Source organism: Exophiala bonariae (assembly GCF_035927105.1).
Source record: "Exophiala bonariae strain CCFEE 5792 chromosome Unknown scaffold_44, whole genome shotgun sequence".
NCBI lineage: Eukaryota > Fungi > Ascomycota > Eurotiomycetes > Chaetothyriales > Herpotrichiellaceae > Exophiala > Exophiala bonariae.
The window spans coordinates 17,709-33,207 of NW_027042519.1; the positions used below are offsets into that span (position 1 = coordinate 17,709).

Sequence of the window (15,499 nt, forward strand, 5' to 3'; positions counted from 1 at the left end):
GATGTTTTTGATGGCTTGTCCTTTGACTCTCTGCATAGAACGTTAGCGCGAACTGCTCGAAGTTGGGATATGGGGCTTGACTTACTCCTTATACTGGTTGAGATTCATAATTCTCTTTGCTGTCTTGTCATCCATCTCATCGGCTAGCATTTCGATAATAGTACGTTGATTAGCACTCCAATACTTTGGCATATTGACTTTGAATTCGACCCGGAGATCTCCAGAAGAGTTGCGACCACCACTCAATCTTTTCATACCCATCCCGGGAAGAGTTATCTTGTCACCTGTGCCTGTACCGGTTGCAACCTTGACTTTGACTTCTCCATCAAGAGTTGGAATTTGAACTTGACCACCAAGAAGAGCGGTTGTCAATGGCAAGGTGGCGGTATAAAGGACATCTGCCCCATTGCGGCGGAACCTAGCATCTGGGGCGACTCTGATGAAGACGAACAGATCTCCAGTCTGAGATCGTGCATTTGGATTGGATGACAAACCCGTGGGAGCTGCGTCACCTTCACCAACAACCCTCATCCGCATCGCATCTTCCACTCCTGCAGGGATCTCCACAGGTATAGTCTTACGTTGCCTCACGACACCATTCCCGCTGCAAGTGTTGCATTCGGAACCCCTAGGAACGGTCTGACCACTTCCAGAGCATGTAGAGCATGTGCTAGCCATCTGGAATCCTTGCTGCATCACATGAACCCGGCTGCCAGTACCGCCACAGCTCTTACACGTCTGCCTTGATGAGCCCGCCTTGAGACCATTGCCATGGCATGTCCCACACTGGACTAAAGGTGTAATGGTGATGTTTTTGGTCACACCTTTGGCTGCATCCATGAAGGATATATTGGTCTGAACCTCAATATTTTCACCCAATAGCACTTCCTCTTGCTGGAATCCTCCTCCTCTTCGACCGCGACCGCGACCAGCCCCTCCCGTAAAGGCACCGAAGAGATCCTCGAAATTGAACTCTGCGCCGAATCCTCCACCGAAGCCAGAAAATGGGCCTCCTGCACCCGCAAATGGGTTTCCGCCGCCTGCGCTGGGGTCAAACCCTGCGCCTTGATCGAAAGCAGCAGAACCGTACTGGTCATAGGTAGCCTTCTTCTGAGGATCATTTAATAATTCGTAGGCAGCCTGGGCATCGGTGAAATGTTCTTTTGCCGAGGGATCTTTGTTTGTGTCGGGATGATATTTTTTGGCAAGCGCATAGTAGGCTTTTTTTATCTCGGAGGAGGTCGCGGTCTTGCCTACACCTAGAGTTGCGTAAGGGTCCTTTGTAGCTAGTTGTGAAGAGGTGACAGAGAATGGTCGAGTTTGTGTCTTTGAACTGAAGGGTGTGAAGGCTATCGAGGGTTCCCGAGAGAGCGTTTTCTTTGCAACGCCGGGTCGACAAAGAGTTCTACTCGAGGGCTGTGCATCGTGGAAAGACCGTGTCTGGGCCTTGCGTGTGAATGTATGTGAATGTCGAGGACATTGAATAGTTGTTCTTATCAACCGACCAGGAACAGGAGCCGTGCCGGCCCAAACGGCGCCCGCCACACTCATGGAGAACAAATTGACTGGTTTTATACAGAACGTTTACTGTACATTGAGACGAAAGGATGACGAAGACAACAGGGAACAAGAAGCGAATGGTGAAGATGATAGGGATGGTTGTCGGAGGGAGATGCGATCTTGATCTCGTTGACTTTTTTGGAGCAGAGAAACTTCTGGAGTTCGGATAATCTTGCAACGCCGATGACAACCGCGATTGGGGGAGGATCGTTCTGCCATCTCCGATGCAGGTCCGAGACGGCACGTGATACCGAGCAATTCTTAGTCAGCTTGGTGGTCGCATTTACTTCTCGCCGCACTTTCCGTTTAAGGACCATCCTTCGCCGCACCTGCCCCTTTGGAACTCTGATTCCAATATCGATGATCTCAACTTGAATCATAAATCATATTGTTCGGCCGATGCTCCATCGACTTACGCCACGCCAGACTGCCTGCCTCCTCCATTCACCCTCCATCATCTCATCATTCGCACTTACTCGTATTTGGAGGAGTTTCATCTTGTGCACTCCGGCAACAACTGGTTTCCCATTTCTAAGCTACTTCACCTCTAGGCCACCAGGCCGACGCCATCATACCTCATCTCGTCTCTCGGCTTGACTAGAGCATGCTTCGAGGCCAACTCCTGCCCTGGAGAACCGTCCTCCACAACGGTCAGCGCACAGTTTGTCGGGATTGCAGGCGTCAGATCTTGCAGCGACATGCCTCATTCTATTCTGTGTCCGCTCGACAGCCTGCAAGTTACCTCTCCGCGAGTCCCAAGTTGAATGGATTACAAATACGACAGTTCTCATCCCACCCTGTCCGTCGGAAAGACAAACCTCCTGAAGATGACCCCTCCGCGAACAACGAAGAGCCGGACACAAAACCAAAGAAGGTCGAAGATGAAATAGAAGAGGCTCCCCGGACCGAAGACAGCGCTGAGGCCAAGAAATCCCCGTCCGAGCCGCAACCCATACCTCAATCCTCAAGTGAGGGGAGACCTGCAGGCGCAGCTGGCAACGGAAGCGATGCCACGTCGAGCTCAGCCCAGGGTTCCGTTCCTAACGAAGGGTCCAAACGTGGACGTCGTACCACCCAAATCTCGAAGCCCACCGTCCCCGAAACCTACCCGCAGGTCATGGCCATACCTATTGCCAAACGTCCTTTGTTTCCTGGATTTTACAAGGCCATCACTATCCGAGATCCTAATGTGGTCGCAGCCATCCAAGAGATGATGAAGCGAGGACAGCCCTATGTTGGGGCTTTCCTGTTCAAAGATGACACAGCAGATAAGGATGTCATTGACAAGATGGATGACGTTCATGATGTGGGAGTCTTCGCCCAAATTACCAGCGCTTTCCCCGTTCATGGCGATGAGCATAGCCTGACTGCGGTGCTATATCCGCACAGAAGAATAAAAATGTCAAGTCTGCTACCTCCTTCGACCTCCGGCGAGCAAGGAGCAGTGGCGGTTGCTGAAATCCTCCCTGCGAATGAGCAAAAATCCAAAGCCGACGGGACCGAGGGTAAGGGTGATGTTGTGGCAAGTTTCGAGGAGCCTGTAAAAGAAGTGAAAGCCCCTCAAGCCACTGTTTATGAGCCGACAGCATTCCTACGTAAATACCCTGTTTCTCTGGTCAACGTCGAAAACCTTACTGAGGTTGCACACGACAAGAAGAGTGATGTGATCCGGGCACTTACTTCAGAGATCGTCAATGTCTTCAAAGAGGTAGCCACAATAAACACAATCTTTCGTGACCAGATATCCGACTTCAGCGTCTCACAATCAGCAGGCAATGTCATTGAAGAACCTGCAAAACTTGCCGACTTCGCTGCAGCTGTCTCAGTGGGAGAAATCGATGAATTGCAAGACATTCTGCAAACCATGAATGTGGAGGAACGTCTTCACAAGGCTCTCGTTGTTCTCAAGAAGGAGCTGATGAATGCCAAACTCCAGACAAAAATTTCCAAAGATGTCGAGAGCAAGATCCAGAAACGCCAACGTGAATATTGGCTTATGGAACAGATGAAAGGCATCCGTCGAGAACTCGGTATCGAAGTTGATGGGAAAGACAAATTGGTTGAGAAATTCCGGGAACGGGGACAGAAATTGGCAATGCCAGAAGCTGTCAAGAAGGTGTTTGACGAGGAACTCAACAAACTTGCACATCTAGAACCGGCTGCATCAGAATTCAACGTCACGAGGAATTACCTTGACTGGATCACCCAGATTCCATGGGGTCAAAGAAGCGCTGAGAATTTTGGGATTAAGAATGCCATGACCGTGCTTGATGAGGACCATTATGGCCTGAAAGATGTCAAAGACAGAATCCTTGAATTCATTGCTGTTGGCAAACTTCGGGGTACAGTAGAAGGCAAGATCCTATGTTTCGTCGGTCCCCCAGGCGTGGGTAAGACTTCGATCGGAAAGTCGATTGCTCGCGCTCTCAATCGGCAATACTACCGTTTCAGTGTGGGCGGTCTCACAGATGTTGCTGAGATCAAGGGACATCGACGTACTTATGTTGGAGCTCTCCCTGGTCGCATCATCCAAGCGTTGAAGAAATGCCAAACCGAGAATCCGCTTATTCTAATCGACGAGGTTGACAAGATCGGCCGAGGTCATCAAGGTGATCCTGCTTCTGCACTTCTCGAGTTGCTCGATCCAGAACAGAACTCCAGCTTTTTGGACCATTACATGGATGTCCCAGTGGACTTGTCCAAGGTCCTCTTCGTCTGCACTGCCAATCTCACTGATACCATTCCCCGTCCTTTACTAGATCGAATGGAGCTCATTGAATTGAGTGGCTATGTTGCTAATGAGAAGAAGGCTATTGCCGATCGATACCTCGCCCCGCAAGCCAAAGAGCTTTCTGGCCTGAAAGATGTGGACGTCACTCTTGACGAGTCTGCTATCGAGGAATTGATCAATAAGTACTGCCGCGAATCCGGTGTCCGCAATCTCAAAAAGCAAATAGAGAAGGTCTATCGCAAATCAGCATTGAAAATTATCCAGGACCTTGGAGAGGATGCCTTACCAGAGTCCGAGGCCTTGACTGATGAGGGCAAGGCTGCTTTGGAGGAAAGTAAGAAGGACGATACCGACGTCAAAACCACCCCAGAAACCATCGAGAACGAAACAACAGAAAAGCCTCGAGTTGCTCTGAAAGTCCCTGACACCGTTCATGTCAACATCACCAAAGATAACCTGAAAGATTACGTTGGCCCTCCCATCTTTACAGCCGATCGTTTGTACGAGACGACGCCTCCAGGTGTGACCATGGGTCTTGCATGGACTAGCATGGGAGGTGCAGCACTTTATATCGAATCAATCCTTGAATCTGCATTATCACATCAAAGCCGACCCGGCTTCCAGCAAACTGGAAACCTCAAGAACGTCATGAAAGAATCAACAGCCATCGCCTACTCCTTTGCGAAATCTGTCATTGCCAACAGATTCCCTAAGAACAGGTTCTTTGATCATGCAAAGATCCATCTGCATTGCCCTGAAGGTGCCGTACAGAAGGATGGACCTTCTGCTGGCATCACAATGGCCACCTCGCTATTGAGTTTGGCGATGGATAAGAAAGTCGATCCTGCTCTAGCTATGACGGGTGAATTGACGGTGACGGGTAAAGTTTTGAGAATCGGTGGGTTGAGAGAGAAGACTGTCGCAGCAAGGCGAGCAGGATGTTCTAAGATTCTTTTCCCCAAGGACAATTGGGGCGATTGGTGCGAGTTGCCAGAGGTAAGTCCATTCCCACTTCAACTGAGTTGACTCCAATAAAAGCATTGCTAACACTGTTGCCAAATAGAACATCAAGGAAGGAATTGAAGGCCATGCTGTCGACTGGTACAATGATGTGTTTGAACTCGTCTTCCCCGACATCAAGAAAGACGAGGTCAACAACCGGTGGAAGTCCGCTTTGAAGGAGAAAGATTCCGACAAGAAGTCGAGGAAAAATAAGGAAAAAGACGAGGAGAATGAGTCTGACTCCGACGACGATTGATCGATTTTTCCACTGCCTCTCCACTAATTTTGATCTTCGATGGGTGGACCATCGGTCATTCCCGATTTCAATACCTCCTGATGCCTTGTGACTCTTGCGAGTTCGGGGACTCCAAGAAGTCCTTGGGGTCCTTGAGAGTACTTCTTCAGTTGAGCATTCAAGTCATTCCATTTCGCAGGTATGTCCGGACGCCCAATCCGGAGTTTGGTTAGAAATGCAGATTGATTGTATATAAACGCTCAGCACATTGCAGTTCGCGGACACGGCCAGCATTTACAGGAGGCGCAGGAACGATAAAACATAGATCTGAATGATTCCATGCTGAGTTTGAGCTCTCGGTACTGGATCCGGTGTGTGGTTTTTCCAAACAAACATCTCTCTTGGATTTGATGCGACTGATGTGGAATGAATTCTCTGCTCTACCCAGTTTTGAGGTTGGCTGGTTGTATGTAGGATAGTATAGGATAGAACCCCTTTATAGCGTCATGCCTGCATGGATGTATATCAGAGAGGAAATCTAATCGACGATTGTGGTGCCCTCCAGCCCATGACCATGTTTCCCTCTATTCGTTGTTCATCTAGTCATTCTGCAGGTGGTTAATTCTTGTTCTTGTTCTCATGCATCAACAGTTCTGTTGACGATACGTCGCACGTCGACTTCAGGTCATCCATTGTCTCTGACGTCTTCCTCGTCTTCCTCTTCGCTATCGGCGACCTCACCGTCAGACGAATACCGCGGCACCATATCTTCAGATCCTCGAATTTCGCCGTGGGAGCCGTAATCTTGTGGCATCAATGTCGCGTGCCGGCCGAGGAGCATTTCTTCTTCGCTGTCTCCATGTTCTGTATTGGCATGCTCTTCGATTGAGGACAGGCACGAGAGAGGGGTCTTTTCGTCATCCGATGCGATGGCGCTGTCCTGTGGTGCCGGTGACATGGCAGATTCTGGTCTTGGTAGATCATATTCGTGATGCTCTCGTATATGGCTATCGGCGGATTGCACTAGCTGCTCGTTTTCGTCCTCTTCGTAGCGATGTGATGTTTCTTCTACTTCGGCGAGGTTTCGATCGTGATGGGTTAGCACATAGTCGTCATCATGCTGTGGTTCTTCCTTTTCGTCGTTCTCATCGTCCAAAACTCTAACAACGATGTCGTTCCCATCTTCATTCCCGAATAAACTGTCGCTTCCCTCATCCTCACTATCAGCGATCTCGCCGAAACTTCGTTTCCTGCTTCGTTCTGGCAGCCCAATTTCCAGAGGTAGTGGTGGCAGGTCTGGCTCAGATGGTCGTTCCGACATTTGGTTACCATCGACGATCATCGGACCGTGATAGTCGGTCGTGTCAGGGAGATTGACCTCCTGGAGTCCTCCTGTTGTGATGATAAATGCTGTGGGTGGGGTGTAGACTTCCTTCCGAGCAAGCTTCTGGACGTCGGCATACCTCAGCCCAGCGTCGAGCTGCTCCAGAACATCGGGCTCGACGTCCAGGTCATCGGGAGGGAAGTCACGATACAACATGATCCGGGTATGGACTGCGGACTCCCAAGCCTGGCTCGCTAGTGCTGGAGTCAGAACCCCGCGGTGCTCGCCCACTTTCAGATTCGTCGTCGTGCCGGTCAGAACGACGATGGCAAGATTTCTCAAAGCGGCGAGCTTGGACATGCTGGTAGCTAGACTCTCAATGACCTGGAATCGTTTGGCCGCTGCCTTTTTGGTGAGTTTCTCTTGCACCGTGACTGGAGCGGACGTCTTGATGTTAGCGGTTGCAGCGGCGTCTTTAGAGAACGAGCCGAGGATGAAATTGGAAAAATCGTCGATGACAATCAAGCATGTTTCATTCGTAGGGAGATCTGGCGTGGGATGCAAGAAGAGGGTCAACAAGCGAGGGAATGAAGATATTTCTAGGTAGTCGAATTTGTCCTCTAGTCGGGCTTCGTCTCCAATTCTTGTATCCTGTGGTGGAGAGGATGGAGGTTCGTCAAGTGAAGGCAACACGAGCGCGGCATTGATTTCCATGAGTCGTTGTTCGATCAATGGTGAACCAGTATTCACCCACAGGATGCGAGAATCATCACGACGCGAACGGATCGCATTGACGGCAAGCTGCAGTCCAAATGCGGTCTTGCCAACACCTGGTGGACCAAAGATCTCAGTGACATGACCTATCTGCAGACCAGCAGTGCCCAGCGGATTATTGCTGGGCTGTAGCGTCTCATCCAGGGAAGGAAGACTGGTCGGAATGCCTTTAGATTTGATCGACGCATTCTGTAGAGCATCGGCACCCGAGATGGTCGGCAATCGATGCTCAGAGGAAGTTGAGAAGTTATGTACGTCTGGTTCTTGGTCGTCCATGATGATCAGGCTTGGCTGTAGTCATGTTGAGCAGTTACTCTGTGCTTGAAAGCGTTTGATTTGGATGTCCGTCGATCGGGATTTTTTCCATGACCGAACGTGAAAACTCTGGTAAGCTTGAGCGTTCGATGTCTGCGCTTGTGAAGTCACGGAGGAAGTCAACCTCTTCCTTTGCATAGGCGCGATCGATATGACATTCGCATCGGGGACCTCAGTTTCAAGGAATGGGCAGAGCGTAAAGTTCCACCGTAGCGACGCGTCGCATTCAGGTTGGACGCGTCTGAAAATAAAGTGGCCTTCACGGTGAAGCATTTTGTCATGAATGGCAGCAACTTTTCTTCTTGAAATTGGCTGACTCATATCGGGATTTCACTATGAAGCACGTCAGTTATTTTGTTGTCAAATAACCTTCTGACTGAAAAGCGGAACAAATTCATAAGCATCACGCCCTTCCACCATCTGTGATTTAAAGGTCCAACGTTTCCTTCAGTCTCAAGTCTTCCAAATTTCATGGCAGCTCCAAAACTTGAGATTTGAAGATATTACCACGATGGACAACTTCATCACCTATCTTTTCCCTGCTATTGTGGCAGGTTTGATTTATCGGTTAATCATTCGGAGACCAAATTCTGAGCTATCCCTTAAGGGCTACCAAAAGCTGACGACCAATGGAGCCTCAAACATGCATGACGAGTATGACGTGAGATATACCAAATCAGCAAGTACACCAGACGATTCACAGACGAATAAATGGAAGGTGAAAGCACTTTTTATCCATCCCATCAAATCGTGCGCCCCGGTTGAACTCTCCTCTGCAGATGTTGATGCGGCAGGCTTCACGTGGGACCGGAAGTTTGCATTTGCAGAACTCTTGAAACCTCAGACACGTCTCGATGCATCAGAAGCCGAGAAGAAAGCCAAATGGACCTTCCGAACTCAGCGGACGCCAGGTCTCGAGAAGCTTGCAAATGTAAAATCGGAGATCTGGCTAGCTCCTAAAGGTCACAACCAAACTTCAACGGGTCTTGAGAGCGCAGGATTTCTGGTTGTCAAGTATCCTTATACTCCATCAGGCATCCTCGCTCCCGTGTTGCGGATTCTCCTTTCACTGGGCTTACTACCAGTAGAAACATCTTTCCGCGTTCCACTAAACCCCCCACAAGACCATCAATATCCCATAGAACAAGTCACCATCTGGCGAGATAGTCCAAACTGGCTGAACTATGGTGTTCATGTTCCAGTCAGCCTTAGCGCGTATTTGGGAGTTAGCAATCCCTTGACCCTGTTCAGGGTTGAACCAAAAAGCTATCGGGAGGTATACCGCTGCGCACCTCGCCGAGAGAATCTAGGATATCAACCGGTTGTGGGTTTCGCAGATGCATATCCTGTCCACCTACTAAACCTTTCATCGGTTCGTGATATTGGGGACAAAATCAAGACCGCGATTCCTCGCTTTTCAGCGAAACGATTCCGGTCAAACATTCTGGTTGTTGGACCCAATGCATATAACGAAGACGACTGGAAAAAGGTCAGGATTGGTGACCACGTTTTTTACTGTGCCTGCCACACAGTTAGATGCCGACTACCAAACGTCGACCCTGATACTGCTGAAAGACACCCCGTTGAACCTGACAAGATTCTAAAATCCTTTAGATGTATTGACGATGGAGATCCTCTCAATGCATGTCTTGGACTTCAACTAGTACCCGCTGAATCCCAGACTTTTCAACTGAAGATTGGGGACGAGATCGAGGTTTTGGAAAGAGGTCCCCACCACTATATCAAGCAATAACGAAGTGAAACTTATCTACGTCTCTGGTCATTGTCATTGGGCATCTTGCATCCATCCTGAGATTTGACAGTAATGCTAGGATCGATCTCAAACCAATGAGTCGGTGGCTGCCGTGCTGCAGCCATCAAATCCGAACAAGACCATTCCGTCGAGCCGTTTGCAGATGAAACCATCAAGCGTCTTGTAGAACACTGGATCCCCACCGAATCGAGCGGTCGCGTGAGCCTTCAGCCAAGAAATATTCCTTTGCTCGGCGGCTCGCTGTCGTTAAAGGGTTTAAAGCGGGGTTGTCAAGTCTGGACTCGACCATCCGTGCCAATACAAAACAGTTTGCTTATCTGAAGATTTTCAAAGGGCCACAAGATGTCAAGAGTGCAAGTCAACAACCTTAAAACTTTGCGTAATATTTACCGACGCATCCAATCACATTCGAGATGGTCGACTTGGTGAGGCTGCAGAGCGCAGACAAGATGCACTCTGATGTATTCACAATTCTGTCTTTGAGCTATTTGAATAGACTCATCATGGCACTCTGGAGCAATTGCCTTTCGTAAGATATCTCGTCGACATCATCGTGCAGATGCCTACGACAGAACCCCGCCAGAACTAGGTGAGCCAGGGGGAATGTCATATTCATCCGCTACGAAGCCCATGCTTCAATTGCCATGTATGGATCGATTTTGCTACGGCTTGAGAAAGTTAGGCAATGTTGAAGCTCTGAGTAGTTCGCCACTGCCAAAACAGATATCACAAACCATCGCTTTGGGAGCTTGATCAAGCCTGGGTCGCGCATGGTATTGTCCGTATCGAGCTGCAAAATGCTGATCCTTTCGCCTCTCATCTAGTATTCTTGATATCGGAAGATTAGCATAACGATCGTCTGTCGATAAGCGAAAGATTATCCTATTGACGTCGAACACTCTTGGTCTTGATTCTCAATAAGAACAGAGTCGCTCGCACTTTAATCTCAACAAGTTTTCTTCTCATCTGAAAAGTAGTAACGCACTACTATCCACATCGATACTTTGCATCATGGAGCCCGATAGAATTGGACCAGATACAACACCTAGACGACCGTTGAAAGACAGGATCGCTGGTGTACCACGCAATATCATTCGTAGCTTGACAACCAAGGAAGGCCTCATAGGAGACTACGACTATGCCTTCCTGTTCACGCCAAAATTGCCCTTCATGAAGAAGTCGCGGCAAACAGCACCATTCTTCGGCCTCAATGACAAGATGCCAATTTTCCTTGCATTGATATTGGGCTTCCAGCATGCTTTGGCGATGTTGGCTGGTCTGATCACTCCGCCCATTATCCTCTCAGGAAGTGGCGGTGCTGCCTTGGACACCGACACTGCCCAGTATCTCGTGTCAACATCGTTGATCGTCTGTGGGCTTTTATCGGCAGTGCAAATCACCAGATTCCACATCTACAAGACTTCATATTTCATCGGCACAGGCCTGATCTCCGTTGTTGGCACGTCATTTGCGACCATTCCTGTTGCTCTTGGAGGGCTGTCGCAGATGTATGAAAGCGGGTAAGTCGTGGTTCCAGTCACACCCTGTGAGAGCCAGATCATGTTAACAGGTGGTATATAGCTTCTGTCCAAGCCGGGAGGTCGACGGCGTACTGACCCGGTTACCATGCCCTCAAGGCTACGGTGCCATCATCGGGACTGCTTGCATATGCGCTCTCTTGGAAATAGGGCTTTCATTCGCACCAGCTAAAGTTCTTAAACGCGTGTTCCCACCCTTGGTCACTGGACCGACAGTTGTACTGATAGGTGTCAATCTCGTAAGTGCAAGGTCATCCCATCTCGACTTGCAGCACTAACCTTTCGATTGTACGATAATAATATTAACTCTAAGATCTTCTCAGATTGGTACAGGCTTTGAGAACTGGGCTGGTGGCTCTGGTACATGTAGATCCCGACCCGAAGAAGGTCTTTTCAGACTATGCCCTACCATTAACGCTCCTCATCCTCTTCCATGGGGCTCGGCTCAATTCATTGGTCTAGGCTTCAGTGTATTTGCCACCATTATCCTGTGCGAGAGATTCGGAAGTCCCATAATGTGAGTACGAATAATGAAGCACTGACTAGTGTCGTGCCAGACCTCTACTGACATATGACTCGACAGGAAATCTTGTGCCGTCGTGGTCGGGCTACTTGTTGGCTGTATCATCGCGGCTGCTACTGGTTACTTCGACGATGCTGGCATCACCAGAGCACCTGCTGCCTCTTTCATTTGGGTTAAGACTTTTCCCTTGTCACTCTATGGGTAAGTTTTGATCTTTGATCCATGTCCACTTCTAACAAAAACCTTCTAGGCCCATGGTATTACCGTTCCTGGCGGTATTCCTTGTCCTCATGATGGAAGCCATTGGCGACATAACAGCTAGCTGCGACGTTTCGCGCCTAGAAGTTGAAGGCCGCACATTCGAATCACGCATCCAGGGCGGTGTCTTAGCCGACGGCCTCAATGGCATGCTCGCCTGTCTGTGCACAATCACTCCCGTCTCGACATTCGCCCAGAATAACGGCGTCATTGCCCTTACTCGATGTGCGAATAGAAAAGCTGGATATTGCTGCTGCTTTTTTCTTGTGGTAATGGGTGTTTTCTCGAAATTCGCAGCCGCGCTGGTCGCAATCCCTTCCGCTGTTCTCGGTGGTATGACGACATTCCTCTTCTCGGCTGTCGCCATCTCAGGTATTCGCATTATCTCGACCGTACCATTCACGCGACGCAACAGATTCATTCTGACTGCGGCCATGAGCGTCGGCTTCGGTGCGACATTGGTACCCGATTGGTTTGCATATGTGTTCACCTACGAGGGCGACAATGGCGCATTGCGAGGGCTCATGAACGCCGTGGAGCTGGTGATGGAGACAGGTTTCGCAGTGACGGCGTTCCTCTCACTTTTTTTCAATCTGATTCTTCCAGAAGAGTTGGAGGACGAAGCCATGGAGATGACGGCGAATACTGTCGATGAGAGGGATGACGAGAAGGAATGGGAGCGCATTCGTCGGCCAAGTCAGATTAAAGCTATGCGGAAGAGCGAGGACATTAGGCAGAGCACAGATGTGGAAGCCTCGTCTATTGGGGGAAACAAGACGACGACTATCAGGGACGACTAGATGGACAAGGCTGAAAGCCCCTTGGCATGGTGAGCCAGCCGTGACCACACTTGCATGAATTGAACGGGGTATCTATGGTTGACGATGGTTACTTGCCCAGCTCTCTGCATCTACAAATCAAATCAGCAGTCTACGCTTGAAATTGGCCACCGAGTTTACAGTACAAGACTATACAATGCCAGATCACGGATCAATATCAACTATTCCCATCTCAGGAAAGACGCAGGAGATTGCAAGTCGGCACTCGTGTCCCTAGTCGATCCGTGGAGTCACACGCGTCTACAGATGAAGTGAAAGATTGGGTTCACCAGCCAATTTCCCAAAAAGACAATCCAAATAGGTAGTTTCCAAGTCAGGCTTTTCTAGTCATCCAATACCAAGAAATCTAGCGCGATATTTACATAAATCCCAAGTCAGCCTTGAGTTCTCCTGCAGTGATCGCCGAGTGCCAGCATGTTCCTGTGCTGCTGTGTTGTTCTTGGGAAAGATCGTCGAGAAGCACTCGCAAATCCATGCAGATTATGGGTTGTCCAATTTTGCCCCAACCGACATAACACCTCACAGAGCACGAATACGAGTTTGTAAATGCAAGGCGGCTTTCCCAGTGCCTCGTACGCTTTGTGTTTGGTGTACGTAGGCAATTTAGACGATCTGTAGATCATGGACCAGAAGTAGGACATGGAAACGGAAAATATTCAATACCACGAATCTTGTTTCTTCCAAGCATTTGAGGTTCGATTAGTCCTTGTGGTGCGGCTTGACGGATACCCACAAGGGTGCAAATCATGGTCATGTGCAGTCATGCTGCTCTGATCGATAGTCCCATTGGGAAGACTCATACTTACCTCAGGCAGGTAGCGATGAACTGGCACGGGGACATACTACAGGGCTGGAAGAGTCACGTTGTGCAAAAGAGTAAATACACCAAGGGGCAAGCATACGGGGTGAGATATGTGTATGCTAGCTCATCTTCATGTGGACAAGCGGGTCAAAGTGTATCACAGCGCCTTCACAACAATGACCTCGATCAGTTCAAGCCGTATACCTATACTCCGGGTGTCGATGTCCCAACTTCCACACTTGACCAGGATCGCAGAGCCTCCCCTCCCTTCCACCCCTGGCTCTGACACGATTCTCCCACCGCAAGTAAAGCGTAGTCACTATCGCGACGACAAGTAAAATACACGAGCCCCCAAAATTGATCCAATGTCCACGTGTATATCTTGGTGCGTCTCCAGGCAGATAGGTCCAGGTCGCGATCAGGCCGCCGACATTGGCTTCGCCTACCGCATAGGCGCTCACCACTGCTCGCACACTGGGGCCAGCCGAGTTACCTACCACCCATGCGAGGAGGATAGGCGAGCAGGTGAATGCTGCGGCTGTTGGGAGGAACAATGCGATGTAGCGGCCCGTGTTGGACTTCAAGACTGCCATGAGCAGGAAACCGAGTATCGTAAGTGGGGTAAGAACGATGACGATAAGCCCACGGGTGTGCAATCGATCGGAAAGGAAAGATGCACCTACACAGACAACTGCGGCCAGGACATATGGTGGGACTGTAAGTAGTTGAGCGTGAGTCGCGCTGTAACCCATAGACCGGAGGAGCGAAGGCTGGATCTTGATCAGTATTGGTACGCCCGAATGGAAATGAGGCTGGCTTACCATGAAAAGAGAAAGTGCAGTAAGTGAAAGGAGTGACATGATTAGCCCCAAGCTGACAAGCTGTGTGTTGAGGTTCCACAGAGCACTCTTCATAACATCCAGGCGCCAGGGAGACAAGTCCTCATCGCCAACGCCCATCTTGTTTTCGTCCGCGATGCGTTCAATGCCCACCCGTTTCTCCTCTTCGGTGAGAAATGTAGCGGTCGTGATGTCGGTCGGCATCAGCCAAAAGACAAGTCCGGCAAATATAGCTGTCATGAGGCCTTCAATCAAGAAAATCCACCGCCATCGCTCCATCATCCCAGCTTTCGGGATGTTACCCAGTCCACTACCTAGTAGGCCACCGAAAGCTCCGGCGCATGATGCGCCAGCAGCTTTGATGCCCCAGCGAGAAGCGAGCTCGTGACGGCGATAGAATTGTGAGTAAGCAAACATGAGGCCTGGTTGTACGCCCGATTCGAAAAGCCCAAGAAGCGCTCGGCACAGGAGAAGACCCCAATAGTTAGTCACAAAGGCGGTTGACATGGTTGTAATGCCAAAGCCAAAAGTAATGAAGCTGAGCCAGGCTCGAGGCCCAAAGCGCTTGCACATCATGTTCGCTGGAATCTCGAAGACGATGTAAGTGACGAAGAAGAGAGACAGTGCGATGTTGAAGCGATTGCCTGTTAGATCTGTGTCGCCCCTCAATCCTAACACAACTGCATTGCTCATATTGCTGCGATCGATCTGTGCCAAAAGGTATATCACGATGCCCAACGGCAGCACACGTCGATCGAACTTGTGTCGTAGCTTCTTCTCAACTTCAAGGCGCCTGGCTACTGAAGGGTCTGCTGAACCGAGTTCGACTTTTTCTAGACCCGGAGGAGGCTGCTCCACGTGGGAGACGTCCATAGTGGATGTACTCTTCGACATGAGTTCTGTTGACTGTGGTATTCAGATGCTGTTTTGTCAATAACTAGATTTCCTGAGAAGTTGACTGTAGATTGGGCATCGATGGACGAGC

The 15,499-nt window shown here is 49.7% G+C and overlaps 6 protein-coding genes across 6 annotated transcripts; 3 read left to right on the top strand and 3 right to left on the bottom strand.

The window, feature by feature from the left end:
- Positions 1-81: 81 nt before the first annotated feature.
- LTR84_010484 (uncharacterized protein) lies at positions 82-1,551 on the bottom strand (the record flags this gene model as incomplete). The annotated part of the gene is made up of 1 exon (XM_064854020.1): positions 82-1,551. The coding sequence occupies one exon, from the start codon at positions 1,549-1,551 to the stop codon at positions 82-84; it is 1,470 nt and encodes a 489-aa protein (XP_064700363.1).
- A 613-nt stretch (positions 1,552-2,164) lies between these two features.
- On the top strand, positions 2,165-5,549 carry PIM1 (ATP-dependent Lon protease pim1; the record flags this gene model as incomplete). The annotated part of the gene is made up of 2 exons (XM_064854021.1): positions 2,165-5,287; positions 5,355-5,549. 2 exons carry the CDS (start codon positions 2,165-2,167, stop codon positions 5,547-5,549), a joined length of 3,318 nt encoding a protein of 1,105 aa, XP_064700364.1.
- A 664-nt stretch (positions 5,550-6,213) lies between these two features.
- On the bottom strand, positions 6,214-7,902 carry LTR84_010486 (uncharacterized protein; the record flags this gene model as incomplete). The annotated part of the gene is made up of 1 exon (XM_064854022.1): positions 6,214-7,902. The coding sequence occupies one exon, from the start codon at positions 7,900-7,902 to the stop codon at positions 6,214-6,216; it is 1,689 nt and encodes a 562-aa protein (XP_064700365.1).
- A 550-nt stretch (positions 7,903-8,452) lies between these two features.
- Positions 8,453-9,694, top strand: LTR84_010487 (uncharacterized protein; the record flags this gene model as incomplete). Its single annotated transcript, XM_064854023.1, has 1 exon — positions 8,453-9,694. The coding sequence occupies one exon, from the start codon at positions 8,453-8,455 to the stop codon at positions 9,692-9,694; it is 1,242 nt and encodes a 413-aa protein (XP_064700366.1).
- A 1,032-nt stretch (positions 9,695-10,726) lies between these two features.
- On the top strand, positions 10,727-12,834 carry LTR84_010488 (uncharacterized protein; the record flags this gene model as incomplete). Its single annotated transcript, XM_064854024.1, has 5 exons — positions 10,727-11,235; positions 11,297-11,492; positions 11,577-11,770; positions 11,837-11,977; positions 12,027-12,834. The coding sequence occupies 5 exons, from the start codon at positions 10,727-10,729 to the stop codon at positions 12,832-12,834; spliced, it is 1,848 nt and encodes a 615-aa protein (XP_064700367.1).
- A 1,032-nt stretch (positions 12,835-13,866) lies between these two features.
- LTR84_010489 (uncharacterized protein) lies at positions 13,867-15,408 on the bottom strand (the record flags this gene model as incomplete). The annotated part of the gene is made up of 1 exon (XM_064854025.1): positions 13,867-15,408. One exon carries the CDS (start codon positions 15,406-15,408, stop codon positions 13,867-13,869), a length of 1,542 nt encoding a protein of 513 aa, XP_064700368.1.
- Positions 15,409-15,499: the final 91 nt, after the last annotated feature.